Source organism: Lynx canadensis, chromosome E1, assembly GCF_007474595.2.
Source record: "Lynx canadensis isolate LIC74 chromosome E1, mLynCan4.pri.v2, whole genome shotgun sequence".
Taxonomy (NCBI): Eukaryota; Metazoa; Chordata; class Mammalia; order Carnivora; family Felidae; genus Lynx; species Lynx canadensis.
In genome coordinates this window covers 39887634-39902597 of record NC_044316.2, presented here as the reverse complement: position 1 = coordinate 39902597, position 14964 = coordinate 39887634, and the positions used below count along the sequence as shown (strand labels likewise).

Here is a 14964-nt window from a genome sequence, read left to right as displayed (position 1 = left end):
AAGAAAAAAAAGAAAAAGAGGTAATTCTTATTGCTTAGACTCTTTATTAGCTAAATGAAGAGGCTCATACAGGTAGGGTACTTGTTGAAGCGGAGTATTTTACTTCATCTCGCAGTGCTAATCCTGTGAAGTTGTCCCGTCTAGCCGCATATTCCCCGACGTTGGCCAGCCCCGGCACCACACAGCAGCTCAGGGCGCTGCGGTAGATGCTCATGTCATGGGCGTCATACCACTCGTCTGTCTTTTCATCATAGCATTCCACGTTAAAGGTGGTGGTAAAGCCGTTAAAGCCGCCCACCACAAACAAGAGGTCGTCTACCACCTCGATGCCAAAATTGCTACGAGGATTAAACATAGTGGGTATCGTGCGCCAAGTGTTAGCTACTGGGCTGTAGGCTTCCGCACTCCTAAGTCGATTCGCTCCGTCAAAGCCACCTACCTATGGACGGCAAGGGAAACATGGTTGACTGTGAGCCATTGCTTCTGTTCACCAAGGAAGAGGCCTTCTTGGGGGGGGACGACCAGTGATTTCATACCTCCCGCTTTCCATTATTTTCCATGGAAAATAAAGCTTTCCAAATGCTGGCCGATAATAGCGTAAACCAATTTGCGAACAAAAAATCCAGAGCTATCGTTTTTGTGTGGTACAAGATAAACTCACCGCATATACGTGTTCTCCGTAGGCAATTACGCCTATGCCACTCCTCCTGCTTCTCATGGGTGCTATGACTGTCCACTGATTGCTCTCAGTGTTGTACACTTCTGCTGTGAACAGGCACTCATTTCCATTAAAACCACCACATATGTAGACCTGTGTGACGAGGGGCCCATGGTTATTAAAATCGTTACCTCTGGGGAGCAGAAAGAAAGGGTGTACGCATGGTGGTGGCAAAGGGACCCCTCTGATACCAGTCCGTACACTCTGAGTATCTTTTTCCCACGTGTGCACGCGTCGCTTTTTTCGTTGAATGTTTATTTTGAGAGCGCGTGAGAGGGGAAGGGGCGGGGCGGGGGGGGGGAGAGCAGTGGACAGAGGATCTGAAGCAGGCTCTGCACTGACAAGAGAGCCCAATGTGGGGCCGGAACCCGTGAACCGTGAGATCATGACCATCGTGACCTGAGCCGAAGTTGGACGCTTAACCGACTGAGCCACCCAGGTGCCCTGCCCCGCATGTATTGCTTTTTAGTGAGTAAAACCTAAAAGGACAGTTACAAAGGGGCACTAGTTGTGGAGTCAGTACTGCAGCGTGGGTGCTGCCACGTCTATTTTCCATCCACCCCCAAACAAGTACTTCTGGGCCTGGTCTGCCCCCTCCCAATTCTTACCTTCCCATAGAGCGTGGTGGCACTGGCGTCACTCCTCTGCTCGTGCATGGGGGCGATGAGCGTCCACTGGTTGGTCTCTGGTTCATAGCGCTCAGCAGTGTTGAGACGCACGTAGCCGTCAAATCCTCCCATGGCATAAATAAAATTGCTGAGGACTGTCACACTGACGTAACAACGACGGGAGTGCATCGGGGCCACCTGGTGCCACGTTTTCTTGACTGGGTCAAAACGCTTAACGCTATTGAAATAGTCTACACTGTCAAACCCCCCAATGATATAAACGTAACCTTTCAAATAGGCTGCCCCATGGTAGGCACGAGGACTCTCTTCCTCACAAGTGACATTCACCCATCTGTCTGCCCGAGCATCATATGCCTCAATGGCATTGGTGGGGCTCCCACCACTCCAGCCACCGATTGCAAATAGGATGGCGTAGGGCAGGCGGGGCCTGGTGAGTGGGTTGGTGAAGTCAGAATTGGAGGGTCCATTCATGTTTAGATCATACATGGCCTTTAGGGCATTAATGATGACTGGCTTGCATTCCTCACTGTCTTTGACGTAGTCGTTCATCTTAACATTGTTCATGAAGTACTCAGCATGCATTAGGGCCAGGCGAACCTGAGAAGGAAACACAGAAAGTCAGATGAGGTGAAGGTACCTGGAAAACCCATGTCCTTAACTCCCTGTTTACAGTCTGCCTTTGAATTGCAGCAGGGTCCTATTTTACTTTGTGTTTGTTTACTTGTGTTTACTTTGTGTTTACAGCTCACAGTTTTAAATATTTGTTTTTCAGATGTGGTATACATTTGGATGCTGACAATGAGCTAGATAGAAGGTCACAGAGCTAGCCCCTTCCTTGGCCACTGGGCAGTACTATTAGACCATAAAAGGCTGTGGCAATTGTTCAGTCATTGAATATTTACGTTTCTCTGTATAAATAACACAAATTAGCCCCGGATGGCTACAATTGTGTATAACACTCGTGGTTTGGTGTCTAGTCCCACTTCTGCCTGGGGTTTGGGGAAACTCACAAGAAAAAAGGGTGAAAAGAAGGCCCTTTAGAATTCTTTTGAAGGCCTTGCCGTCTCTTTCCCCCACTACCAGGGAGAATTTTGGTCAAAGAATATAACAGAAGGAACTAGCAATGCCAAGAGCAAAGAAAATTGCACAATTCCGCAGAATAGTAGGAGATGGCCTTCTATGTAAGTGTGTGTAAATACGGCCCCGGAATCTGCCAAACATCTGAACGTGGCTCTTTGCACAGTCCCTCTGGGATAAATGAACCAAACATGAGCAAGTAAGCATCCCACAAAAAAATAACTAAACCTGACCTTGGGAAGCAAAACTGAAATATGCTGCTTCCTGTTTTGGGGGTCATGAGAAATCCATTTTAAAATGGCCTCAAATACAGCATCTTCTTGTTTGACGTTGAGCTCGTCTTTCTCAATGATATCCTTCAGTTCACTGACTGAGAGCTCTAAAAACTCGGCCGAGACTTTCACCATCTCCTCAAAGTTGTGCAGTATGAACATGTAGGCCTTCTGCCTCAGCTCGGGGCAGTAGTAGTAGTCTGTGAACTTGCAGATGCCGATACAGTTATCCAAACACAGCTCCGACTTGAGGAACTCACAGCAACCCCTAACAATACCCATGATGTTGAATTGGTCTGCAGCAGCCAGCAGTTTCTCCACATTGTCCGGCGTGATAGGGATGGTCCGGGTGTATGCATATTCAATAATTAGCTTCATCATGTCCGGGGAAATGCCAGGAATGTTGTATACCTTCTTTTCAGTGTTGTTCCAGCCACTTGTAAACAAAGCTCTGGAAAGAAGAAAGAAACTAGTAGCCACTGAAACATTTCTCTCCAGTTTCTCCCCCACCTTTGTTGAGAGTTTGGAAATTTCCCAGCTAGTGCACAGTGAGTATGCCGGAAACAAATTGGTGCGAAGAAGGGGAGGGTAGAGTGCGTGCTTTATACAGTGGGCAAGAGAACCTTGCCAAGAACTTTGACTTTGAGCACTCTTCTTCTCCTCATGGTAACTAAAACTTTCCCCCATTTTGTGGATGGAAAAATTGGGCTCTAGACCTGGAAGTAAGACCTAGGTCTCTTCTATCCCAACTGAAGTCTACCTTCCTTCAGGAAATTAAACTTGAGCAGTAACACTTTTTTAATGAGCCCTGTTAAATTGACACATAACCCAGAATCTGATCACACCTCTTACTGCTATCTCCTGGGTCCAAGCCACCACCATCTCTCACCTAGATGATTGGGAGTAACCTCCTAACTGATCCCCCTGCTTCTGCCGTTGATGCCTCTGGAGTTTACAGTTCTACCCCAACCTCCTTACGAGTTTATGTTCCTCTTCCACTCAGAACCTTCCACTGAGATCCCTTCTGGCTCAGAGTATTATTATACAAAACGCTTCTTAGGGAGCACAGAAGTCCTCTGAGATCGGGACCAGTAATACCTCTGGCTACTTCCTCCCACCTTCCCCCTTATTCCATTCCAGTCCCACTCGCCTTGCTTTCCTTGAATGCACCCAGAGGTGCTTCATTTTTGGTCCTTTGTATATGCTGTTGCCTCTTCCTGGAAGGCTCCCCCTCTGCAGACCTCATTTCTCCCTCCCACATCCCCTTAAAGTCTTTGCTCAAATGTCATTTTGTCCGCAAAGAGATCATCCTGTTTAAAATCACCACCCTCCTCTCCATACCTTCCTTTTCTCCCCCAGCACTTAATCTGCTTTGTGTTTTATTTATTGAATGCCTATTCCTCCTACTAGAAGGTAAGCTTCATGAGAACAGAAATATTTCTCTCTTTATTCATCATTTCCAGTACCCAGAATAGTGCCCGTCACAAAATAAGCACTCAATAAATAATTATCGAATGAACAAATGACTACGATCCCAAAACTATGTATTGGGCTCCTACTGTATAGCTAGGTACTTTTTAAGTTGTTGAACGGACAGAAGTCCCTACCCTAATAAATTTTTGCTTCCTTTTTCTAGGTGATTTAAAGAAATATGGATCAGATTCTTCTCTAGAGCAGGGGTCTACAAACCTATAGCCTCTGGGCCAGATTCCACCCGCCTCTTTTTTTTGTACCGCCCATAAGCTAAGAATGTTTTTCACATTTTTAAATGGGGGGAACAGAATACAAAGATTCTGTGACACCTGGAAATTGTAATAAATTCAAATTTCTGTGTCCGTAAATAATTTTATTGGAACACAGCCATGCCCTTTCATTTAGTATTGTCTATGGCTGCCCTCCCACTATAAAGGCAGAGTATAGTCATTGTGACAGAGGCCGTATGGCCTGCAAGCCTTAAAATATTCACTCTCCGGTCTTTTTGTAGACCCTGTTGTAGGTCTAGATGAATGAGCATTTTTAGCAACAGATGGGACACATTTATCATATGTTCATCGGAATTGATTACTCAAACATTTTCGGCTCATGAACAAAATAGCTCTGCCATTTCCTGGGTGACAGTGGTTGTGGCCTAAACTCCCTTTATCTTCTGGTAAATATTTCCTTGATGCTTTCCCGAATCCTCCTTCCCATCTCCTCAATCCTTGTTAATTTATCACCCTGTTTGAGATGGTCTCTACTGGGATAGGGGCACACGGGGCAGCTGAAGGGGCACTGTCCTCTAGGTTTAAGTAGGAAATCCACTATGGTTGCCTTCCCAAAGGTATGCTAGGGTGAGAATCAAAGGGAAAAAAGCACCTGGCCCACCAATAGTTGGTTGGAATCCAGTTGAAAACCAGAGAGAAGAGGCCCCAGCCCCAGTTGTGTCTCTTCAGAAGAGACACAGGAAGACAAAGGAACCAGGCTACAGGAGCCCAGGGTTTTGACAGTGTCCCTCATGTAAGGTGACAGGTTGGGAAACATGAAATGAACCAAAATGTCTCAGAATAAGGCCAAGTACCCCTTCGGCTTAGTTTGGCAACCCTGTTATACCTAAAGTAGGAACTGCAGCTACAGAGGATGTTCTTGTGGGCATTGAACTCAAAGCCATTGACCTTGATGACCACGTCGCAGAGCTTGCCCTCCAGTCTAAGCTCGTTAAAGATCTCACAGGTCATCGCGCTCATCTTCCTCTCCATGTGAGGCTGGTGGAAACGTGTGGAGGCCGCCGCGCTCTCCATCTCCATGGCACCCTGGGACCAGTGGAGAGAGACTGCTCTCCTAGGGTGTCGGGAGGGTTGTGGGGGCCCCTTTAGCCTGCTGTCGCTCCTTTTCCCTACTACATCTTTCATATAGGGCCCATCAGGCAGCCCAAGTTCCAGGATCCTGGGCTCGCAGTGAGCTCACTCTCAGGATTGTGCTCTCAGATTCTGGAACTCTCTCCTGTCCCTGTCTTCCTTCCTTCTCCCCTCCCCCACCATTCAGGCTGAAGGCCACCCCACACCTTCCGAGCCCTTGAATCCAGAACAGGACTGTGATCACCCACGCCATATAAGAGTTTTTATTTATTCTAGTTCCTGTTGCCCACTTCAGTTGTCCAGTTCTGGATGAGTGTAGCATCAAGCTGCCCTCTTCCACTGCTGAGCACTTGTCTCCCCAGACCCTCAATTCCAGGAAACCGAGTCAGAGGAGGCAGAAGGGAGTAAAGCTGATTAGAGTTCACGCTGGCCCAGCTGTCCAGGGCCTTCCTGCCCTGCGGACTTGTGTCAGCCGCGCGTTTTCTTCTGTGATGAGGAGTGGGGCCGGTTAAGGACCTTCTGGATGTTTTCCAGAAATCACTCTATGGCTCCTTCAGATCCGCTCCTTTCCTGCGGCTTTTTTGTCATGCAAACTTTAAGTCGAGAAACGACCACTCCGGCCAGGGGTTTTGCTCTAGGCAGTGGTACCCGGTAACCCCAGCTCTTGGGACCCTCACCCGCCTCAATACAGAGCCCTCAGCCGGGGTGCTCCCCGGCGCGGGCGCCTCCCGCCCCCGGCCCCGCCTGCCGCCCGGCCCTCGGCCCGCGGTCCCTCGGCCACCGGCGGCCGGCGACGCCTGCGCAGTGCGGCGGCGGGGCGGTCGTTGTCCCGGCGCCGTCGTCCCGGCAGCGAGCGCCATGGCAGAGGAGGTGAGGCGGGAGGAAGCGTCCGGCGTGGGGCGTGGGGCGGGCCCCGACCCCCGGGGCGCTCCGAGGCCCCCAGCGGGCCGCCTGGGCCGCGCCGCGCCACCCCGGCCAGTAGGCGCCGCGGGCCAGGCCGAGCCCCTCCTCCGCTCCCCGCACCCCGCCCGGCCTCGCAGGCCTGTCGAGCCGGCCCCGGGCTCCCCCTGGGCCCAGCGCGGTGCGGGGGTCAGCGCTTCTCTCGGGTCTCGGGACAGGTGAGCACCCTGATGAAGGCCACGGTCCTGATGCGGCAGCCCGGGCGGGTGCAGGAGATCGTGGGCGCCCTCCGCAGGGGCGGGGGAGACCGCTTACAGGTACGGCCGGGGGGCGAGGTGGGGCGGCTGGGGAGGTGACCTGCCCTGCCCAGGGGGCCTGCCGGCGCTGCGGCAGACACTGCATGCCCTCAGCCCCTAGAAATGGCCAGCGGCCTGGGGGGCAAGCAGGCTGCCCCGCCCGATTTGCCCTGGGTTAGAGCCCACCTGCCCGAAAACCTAGATTTCAAATTTGTCAGTCATGCCCTGCGGCTGCTTCCTCTAATTAGGTCGAAAGCACCCAGCACCAGGCCCTGAGGCCTTATTTCCACACTAGCCCGGCCAAAGGGCTCCCCAGGAAGCTGCAGATATGGAGATGGGTCACCTTGGGAAGGACCCAGGGCATAGAGATGGCAAGGCAAGAGTCAGAGTCCTGTCAGCCTCCACCAAGAGGCTGGGCCTCCTCAGGCTTAGCAGGCTACTACCTAGGATTAGTTCTCCCTTCCCCCCTCTGGCCTTTCCTAGCTCCTGCAGGGCTTTGCCCACTGGCTGGGCCCTGAGCTGTTTTGCCTTGCATAATCTTCCCCCACCAGGCAGTGGAAGGAGCCTGTGTAGACAGCATCTCTCTTTTGCATTTTAGGTTATTTCTGATTTTGACATGACCTTGAGCAGGTTTGCATATAACGGAAAGCGATGCCCTTCTTCTTACAGTAAGTCACATACTAGCTTGCTTTGTGGGGCTTAACAAGATGGTGGCTCCTAAGTGGCAAATAAAAGGAGTTCTGTGTTTTTGCAGACATTCTGGATAACAGCAAGATCATCAGTGAGGAGTGCCGGAATGAGGTACGTCACCCCCCTTTGTTCAGAGACTGCTATCAGGTGCTACTGCAGATGGTTCTTGGTGGCTCAGGTGGACCTTGTGTCATACACTGGGGTAGTGTTTCCTTTATGTCCAACACATGTGATGATTGGTGGTTAGAATATGGATGTGATGCCTGTTGCTAGCTGTGGAGTTTACAAGGGACTTCAACATTTTCTATTTAATCCTCCCGCAACTCCGAGGGGTGGATAGAACCATTATTACCTCCATTTAACAGATGAGAAAACAGGGGCGCCTGGGTGGCTCAGTCGGTTAAGCGGCCGACTTCGGCTCAGGTCATGATCTCGCGGTCCGTGGGTTCGAACCCCGTGTCGGGCTCTGTGCTGACAGCTCAGAGCCTGGAGCCCATTTCAGATTCTGTGTCTCCCTCTCTCTGACCCTCCCCCGTTCATGCTCTGTCTCAAAATGAATAAATGTTAAAAAAATTTTTTTGAAAACAGACGCTTGGAAAGGAGAAGCATGTCATTCAAGGGTCATATGGCAAGACATGGAGAGCCTGGTTTTCCCATAGATCCGATTCTGTCCCAAACTCACTTGACTGCATTGTGCTATTTCTTTGATGATATAAAGAATAGAGCCGGGCCCGCTGTGCATTTCTCTGCTGAGCTCTTGCTGCCGAGTACCTCTGTCATTTAGCTTCATTTCGTTAGGAAATTCACTAAGTTATATACTAAGTGGTCTTTCGGTCTGTCATATTGGTCAGCTTTTCCAATACTCCGTCATGATTGCTTGCTGTTAAGATAGGCAACAAATTCTAGATAACTCTTCCTTTTCTAAAACCTGTCTCTCTGAGATACACTTTTAGCTTTACATAAGTTCTCACACTGATTACCTTTAGCAAGTCACTTTTTGTGGCTCCTCATGTGTCTGATCTTATCAGCTTCCAGAAAGCTGTATCCACAAATAAGACAGCAGGTTTGGGTCCCCTCTCTAGGATAATGAGGCTAGGGAAAACTAAGATTCTGGGTGTTGATGAGCTCCTGAAAAAAGTCATAAAGCAAAGCTTATGGATGAAATCTTTTTTCTTTTTTAAAAATGCTATTCTTCTGTTGAATTCTCTTATGCTTTTAGAAGACTGTTCTCACACCCCCAAAAACGCACACATTGAGAACCTCAATACATTTTGGGAGCTTTCTCCCCTTGTCTGTGATCTTTGTACTTAACTCTCTTTTGGAACTGTGGTCAGGGACTCCACATTAGCTCTCATAATATTCTGAGATTGTGCCTGTATTAAAATTAAAATCCTTTACCCAATCGGTTCCCGTTTTTATTGGGTGCTGTTATTGACGGACTCTGTGTGACACATGGCTCCCGACGTGGCCTCCCTAGCCAAAGTGCCTGGCCTGTGGAAGGAAATCTTAGTAAGAAGAAGTACATGTACCTACTCGCGAGGTGGTTCACCCGATGTTGGTGTTGTGTTGGTTATCCACTAACACGCTGGGTCCCAAACTTGACTTCTATGATTTTTCTACTTCCATTTCCATGATTTTTGCCATATCTTGGTGATTTTTACTACATATTTTACTTTAAATTGGCCTATTATTAAAAATCTGAATGCAGTTCACTTAGAAAAGAAACAACCTTAGTGAAAGCATGAGTTTGAATTGCTAGGGTGTTTTTTTTTTCTTTTTTCCTTAATATGCACTAGAATGAATCAAAACTACTAAAATGAAAACTGTTTATCCACGTACCCCCTAAAGTCACCTCGCCTCCCCCCCTGAGAAAGTGTATCCCGTTTGGGGAAATATAGCATTAATCCCTTCTTACCGGTTAAACCCTGCTGACTGAGCTAGTGAGAACAACAAAATCCTAGTAACTTCTCACCTGATGGCAAGAGGTCTTCGTTGATTCTTAGACCTCATGGGATGACCAGCTGTGTAGATCGGTCACTCCCTTGCACAGAGTTGCGTCTTCTAGGTGATTCTTTTTCTCAGGCTAATCGGTGGGACTTTGCTGGGGAAAACTTGATGCAGACTAACGGCTTTTGTCTTCATTGGGATGTTCCAGCTCAAAGCGCTCCTTCACCACTATTACCCAATTGAGATTGACCCACACCGGACCGTCAAAGAGAAGTTACCTCATATGGTAGAATGGTAAGTGACAGTGGTGTTGAGCCGCTCCTGGCCCTCATGGTGGACCGGTCCACCTATTAGAACAAACTGTCCAGCCACAGTGGGGCGACCTGTGGCCACTGCTAGAGTGGGGCCCCACTAAGAGTCTTTGGAATGAGGTAGAAGCCCCTTGGTTTGGGGGGCGAGGATAAGTGCTTTGGGAGATAACTGGAGAGTTATTGGAACCAGTATTGCTGGATGGAGCCCCAGTTCCCCAGAACGTGGGGGTCACCGAGGGAGGGATTCAGAAGAGTTCTGACTTCAGCAGTTAGCTCACCCAACCCTTGTTCCTGTGGCTGTGGTGTGGCTTTCTTACCCTCTTCCTTTTAAGGACAGCCAGAGTCTTCAGGAAGTGGCGTGGTGGATGAGGCCTCCCTTAATCCTTCCAGAAGGGGACTTAGCCCTGAAAAGAGAAAGGACACTTTGCTTACTTAGTGATTTGAATTTGGTCTTTGGTGGGGTGTCCGTTTCTAGGTGGACCAAAGCTCACGATCTCCTGTGCCAGCAGAAGATTCAGAAGTTTCAGATCGCCCAGGTGGTTAGAGAGTCCAATGCGATGCTGAGGTGAGCTTCTTGCTCTCAAAACCATTTGAAACTGGTTTGCTCACCAAAAAAAGAGTCTAGGAAGGGGTAGAGGGGAGTTAGTTGCTGGGGGAGCCAGAAGAGACATAGCACCATGAGTGGTTGTTGCAAAGAAGGTCTTGCTTTTCCTCTCGGGATACAGCTGAAGGATTTCCCGCCTTGGGTGCATCCTAGGAAGCTATTGCCAGTGGATATATTATGAATATGAGCAAGCCTTGCTCTCCTAGAACAAACAGCATCTAGCTCATTTTCTCCAATGGTAAAAAGACACTGGGGTCACCATGGTGGCTGGCGTTCTTAATCTAGACATGGGAGTTGGCTGGCCTGGGACGCTTGATCATTAGTGGCCTTCCCAGTGCAGCTCTCTCTGCTGGCATGTTTACTGGAGGAGGGGTGAGGGCACAGAGAGGGAAGAGCCTGCTCTCGAGGATTGGGTGTCCTCACTGGGGAGAGCCATGAAAAGCCAAGAGAGTAGAGACACATGCAGATCCAGTAAGTGCCTGGGTGGGGTTGGGGTGTTACCTCAATGAAGCTGCCCCAGAGAGCTGCCTGGTTGTATTTTGCTGGAACAAAATAAGGCAGAAACCAACCAACCAACCAAAAGCCCATTTATATGAAGTTCAAGGATAGGCACAGCTAATCAGCGGTGATATGAAGGGAGAATGAGAGGGGATGGCGTTGGTTGGGAAGGGACACAAGGGAACCTTGATCTGGTTAGTAAGTACACGGCTGTATACATATGTAAATATTAGTTGAGTCGAACACTTAAGATTAGTGCATGTTAACCATTTACTGTATGTATTTTATGCCGCAATCTAAAATGTTTTTAAAAAGAAAAAACTTAAAAATATATCACCCAAGGAGAAAAGAAAGACTGGTGGAAGAGGCGGAATCCATTCATCTCTTTTCAGGGAGGGATACAAGACGTTCTTCAACACCCTCTACCAGAACAACATTCCCCTGTTCATCTTTTCTGCGGGCATTGGTGATATCCTGGAGGAGATTATCCGACAGATGAAAGTGTTCCACCCCAACATCCACATTGTGTCTAACTACATGGACTTTGATGAAGACGTGAGCCAGATCTTCTTTAGGCTGGGGATGGAGAGGGATGGGGACCGCCAGCCCTGGGGGCAGCACCCGCAACGTTAGCCCTGACCTGGGGAGGGAAGGGAGGGAAGGCATGCTGGCTTCTTGCTTCAGGCAGTTATTTCTTTCTTTATGCCAGCTAGAGACAGTTATTTCCTCTTTATTTTTGTTTTTATTTTTTAGAAAGAGAGCACGCGCATGCGCGTGCACAAGTCGGGAAGGGGCAGAGAGGGGGCGGGGGGGCCCGAAGCAGGCTCCAGGCTCTGAGCTGTCAGCACAGAGCCAGACGCGGGGCCCAAACCCATGAACCCGTGAGATCATGACCTGAGCTGAAGTTGGATGCTTAAGCCACTGAGCCATCCTGGCGCCCCCTAGAGACAGTTACTTCTGAAGGACCTACCTTTTGGTGTTTGGCTGACAGCTCTCTGCCCCGGGGTTCAGCCAGGCCCCATGTCACTGCCCTAGGTCCTATGCCATCCTAGGTACTCAAGGGCTTAGACTTTGACTTGTTTTCCTAGAGCCAGAGGTCAGCTGCTCCAACTCACCCTTGCTCTGACTTCTTCCCCTTAAAACCAATGGCTGGAATTTTCGTCCCTTAAACCTGTGGCGAGGACGTGGCCCACAGCTGGGGTTAGCACACATGTAGCCTGAACAGCGCCTGTTTCATGGGTTTCATGCTTCCACCAGAGTAGGTGATCAATACTATTTGGTGGTCCTTGTTTGTTGGAATCAGGGGTAACAACTTCTTTTTTTGTAAAAGGCCAGGTAGTAAATATCTTGGGCTTTGTGGGGTGGACTTTATGATCTGTCACAACTACACAATGTAAATTTATGCAATGTAAATTCACTCTGCTGTGAAAGAACGAGCAGCCACAGACAAGATGGAAACAAATGAGCCTGGCTGTATTCCAGTAAAACGTAATTTAGAAAAACAGGCCCAGTCTGGCCTATAGGACCCAGTTTGCCGACCCCTGGTTTAGACTACAGCGAGGTTTTGGCATTTCTGTGGCTCGCAGGATTCCCCTTTCTCTGCGACAGAGACGGTGGAACACTGGCTCTAGCTGGGTCCCTGTAGCCCTTCTGTCTGTCTCCTGATTATTTAGGGTTTCCTACAGGGATTCAAGGGCCAGCTCATACACACATACAACAAGAACAGCTCCGTTTGTGAGAACTCCGGGTACTTCCAGCAGCTTCAGGGCAAAACCAACATCCTCCTGCTGGGGGACTCCATGGGGGACCTCACTATGGCCGATGGGGTTCCTGGCGTGGAGAACATTCTCAAGATTGGCTTCTTAAATGACAAGGTGGGTATGGGACCAGACCCTATCTTAGTGGCTTGCTTCTTTTTCTTTTTTGATTTTCTTTTAAAGTTTATTTTGGGAGAGAGAGAGAGAGACAGAGAGAGAGAGACAGTGCACACATGTGAGCCCCTGAGCGTGAGCAGGGGAGGGGCAGGGAGAGAATCCCAAGCAGGCTCCGCCGTGTCAGCACAGAGCCCAATGCAGGTCGATCTCAACCCAACCATGAGATCATGACCTGAGCCGAAATCAAGAATCAGATGCTAAACCAGCTGAGCCACACAGGCGCCCTGGCTTGTTCCTTTTTCAATCCCTGTTAACTAATGCCTAGTGAACACCTTCTGTGTGCTAGTCACTGTTAAGTATTAGAGGTACTAAGGTGAGCTACGAGCCATGTCCGCAGGAAAACAAAAGAGATACCCCGTGATGACAGCTGGGTTCGGCACATGGCATGACAGTGGGACTCAGAGACAGGGTCACTGGAGCCTGCACTTGCTATTTGGTGCCACCATGTTCCAGGTGTTTTAGCCCATTTAATCCCTACAGCAACTTTTTGAGGTAGAGACTAATATGCCTTGTTTTACAGATGGGGAAACTGAGGCAAGGAGGTTCATCTGCCCACGGTGACATAGTTTAGGAACTGGTAGAGCTGATTAAAGTCCTCCTAAGTCATACCTGTAAGATATGATTGAAATAGGAGATGTCAGTATTCAGGAGGTGGGCTTGCAGTTCAGAGAACAAAAATACAAGGACAGACCAGAGGCTGACAGGGGGTGAAATGGTCAAAAGGGGGCACAGTATGGTGTCAGGGTCGAAGGCCACCAGTCCTCCCCTCAGCCAGCAGGGGCTGAAGACCTCCAGAGTGCTTGAGCCTTGGGAAAACTCAATCCAGATGGGTTAGAAGTACATCTGGTTTTTAAATTTCAATCCTTGTGCTGTCCTTTGGACATTGACCCAAGGGTCAATTGTGGCACCCTGTACCCACTGCCATCCAAAGGGCAGGTCCCTGTAACGTCGAGCTGCAGCTCGGATGCCCTCCCTCCCCTGCCCCGGGTGCCAGGGAGGCAGAGGCAGAAGTCAGGGCATTCTGGGGCCTCTCGATCTTCCCTTCCCCGGGGCAGGTGGCAGAGCGGCGGGAACGCTACATGGACTCCTATGACATCGTGCTGGAGAAGGACGAGACGCTGGACGTGGTCAACGGGCTGCTGCAGCACATCCTGCACCGCGGGGACTGGATAGAGATGCAGGGCTCCTGAGTGCAGGCCGGGGTCAGGCGCGGGGGGCTGTGGAGAGGTGGGAGCCTCCCCAAGAGGCCGTCCTGCCGAGGGCGCTGCTTCTCCCAGGGCGGGCAGTGAACAGTCCAGGGTGGTGCGGCTGGGGAGCCCGTGCCCCTCCCTCCCCTCCCAGCGCCCAGGCTCCAGGCTCCGGGAAGCCCTGCCCGGCAGTGGGAGGGCCCACCAGGTGAACACGGGACCTGCAGGGTGTTACCACTCTTACTAGGGACCATCTAGCCCAGGGGTTCTTTTTTCCCCAAATTTTTAAACACGGAAAGCTGTTCTTTAAACAAATCTAATGTGTGAAACAGATCTAAATAAAAAAAAGGGAAAAAAACCCCAGCTGTTCTGATTCAGGGGGTGCAGGGCAGAGCCCGTACCTCTTGGTTTTGGAGGAGCAGGAATCTCCAAGAAGCCACTAGGGCTCTATGGCACAGAATTTCAAAACCACCGAATTCACAGGCACCTGGCTGGCTCAGGCAGTGGAGCGTGTGCCTCTTGATCTCGGGGTTATGAGTTCGAATCCCACGCTGGCTGTAGAGATCACTTAAAAAAATAAAGTATTAAAACAACAACAACAACAACACTGAATTCACCCACAAGACCCTCTGAGCATGAAAGGTGCTTGGGGGTCAGGGTGGGCAGGCGGGGTTGGAAGGGTGTGTTTCTGACCTGGAATGGTTTGACTTTAGGCTGAGGTATCCATTAAACTTGAAATCCCACTGGGATTGGTGGGATCTGGCCAATCCTATCTGCTGAGTTCCCTCCTTATGGATCCTCAGAGGGATCCAGGACCACCAAGATGGGTGACTTAATTAAGGGGAGTCAAGACCGGGACCTGAAGGGAGAAGATGCTCTGTGACAGGTGGGAGTGATTTCTGCTCTGACATCTTGCATCATTAGGCTTCCTTCAGAGCTCCTGTCCCGTGTCCCTTCCCTGTTGACTTGGATGGTCAAGGACTAACTGAATTCTCTAGGGTACCTTTTGAAGAGAAAATGTAAAGCAGCCAGTTTCACCCGGCATTTTTTTAGCCTGTCCTCCGAGA

At 49.9% G+C, this 14964-nt stretch overlaps 2 protein-coding genes across 3 annotated transcripts; one reads left to right on the top strand and one right to left on the bottom strand.

Annotated features, from left to right (window-relative positions):
• Positions 1-64: 64 nt before the first annotated feature.
• Positions 65-5479, bottom strand: KLHL10 (kelch like family member 10). Its single transcript, XM_030295103.1, has 5 exons — positions 5286-5479; positions 2658-3147; positions 1327-1944; positions 662-811; positions 65-439 (listed from the first exon to the last, which is right to left on the bottom strand). The coding sequence occupies exons 1-5, from the start codon at positions 5477-5479 to the stop codon at positions 65-67; spliced, it is 1827 nt and encodes a 608-aa protein (XP_030150963.1).
• Positions 5480-6340: 861 nt separating this feature from the next.
• NT5C3B (5'-nucleotidase, cytosolic IIIB) lies at positions 6341-14255 on the top strand. Of its 2 annotated transcripts, none has more exons than XM_030295105.1 (9): positions 6341-6400; positions 6649-6747; positions 7325-7394; positions 7481-7527; positions 9572-9657; positions 10150-10239; positions 11169-11331; positions 12462-12650; positions 13766-14255. In XM_030295105.1, exons 1-9 carry the CDS (start codon positions 6389-6391, stop codon positions 13898-13900), a joined length of 891 nt encoding a protein of 296 aa, XP_030150965.1. In that variant the 5' UTR covers positions 6341-6388; the 3' UTR covers positions 13901-14255. The 2 variants fall into 2 exon arrangements, with proteins under 2 accessions (XP_030150965.1, XP_030150964.1); XM_030295104.1 differs by having other exon boundaries at positions 6389-6400; positions 12450-12650.
• Positions 14256-14964: the final 709 nt, after the last annotated feature.

Coding starts and splice junctions, on each gene's coding strand:
- NT5C3B (XM_030295104.1), top strand. Junction 10,240..11,168: donor GAGTCCAATGCGATGCTGAG/GTGAGCTTCTTG, acceptor ATCTCTTTTCAG/GGAGGGATACAAGACGTTCT. Junction 11,332..12,449: donor ACATGGACTTTGATGAAGAC/GTGAGCCAGATC, acceptor CTGATTATTTAG/GGTTTCCTACAGGGATTCAA.
- KLHL10 (XM_030295103.1), bottom strand. CDS start 5,479: ATGGAGATGGAGAGCGCGGCGGCCTCCACACGTTTCCACCAGCCTCAC. Junction 3,148..5,285: donor AGCTGCAGTTCCTACTTTAG/GTATAACAGGGT, acceptor TCTTCTTTCCAG/AGCTTTGTTTACAAGTGGCT. Junction 1,945..2,657: donor TTTCAGTTTTGCTTCCCAAG/GTCAGGTTTAGT, acceptor TTTCCTTCTCAG/GTTCGCCTGGCCCTAATGCA.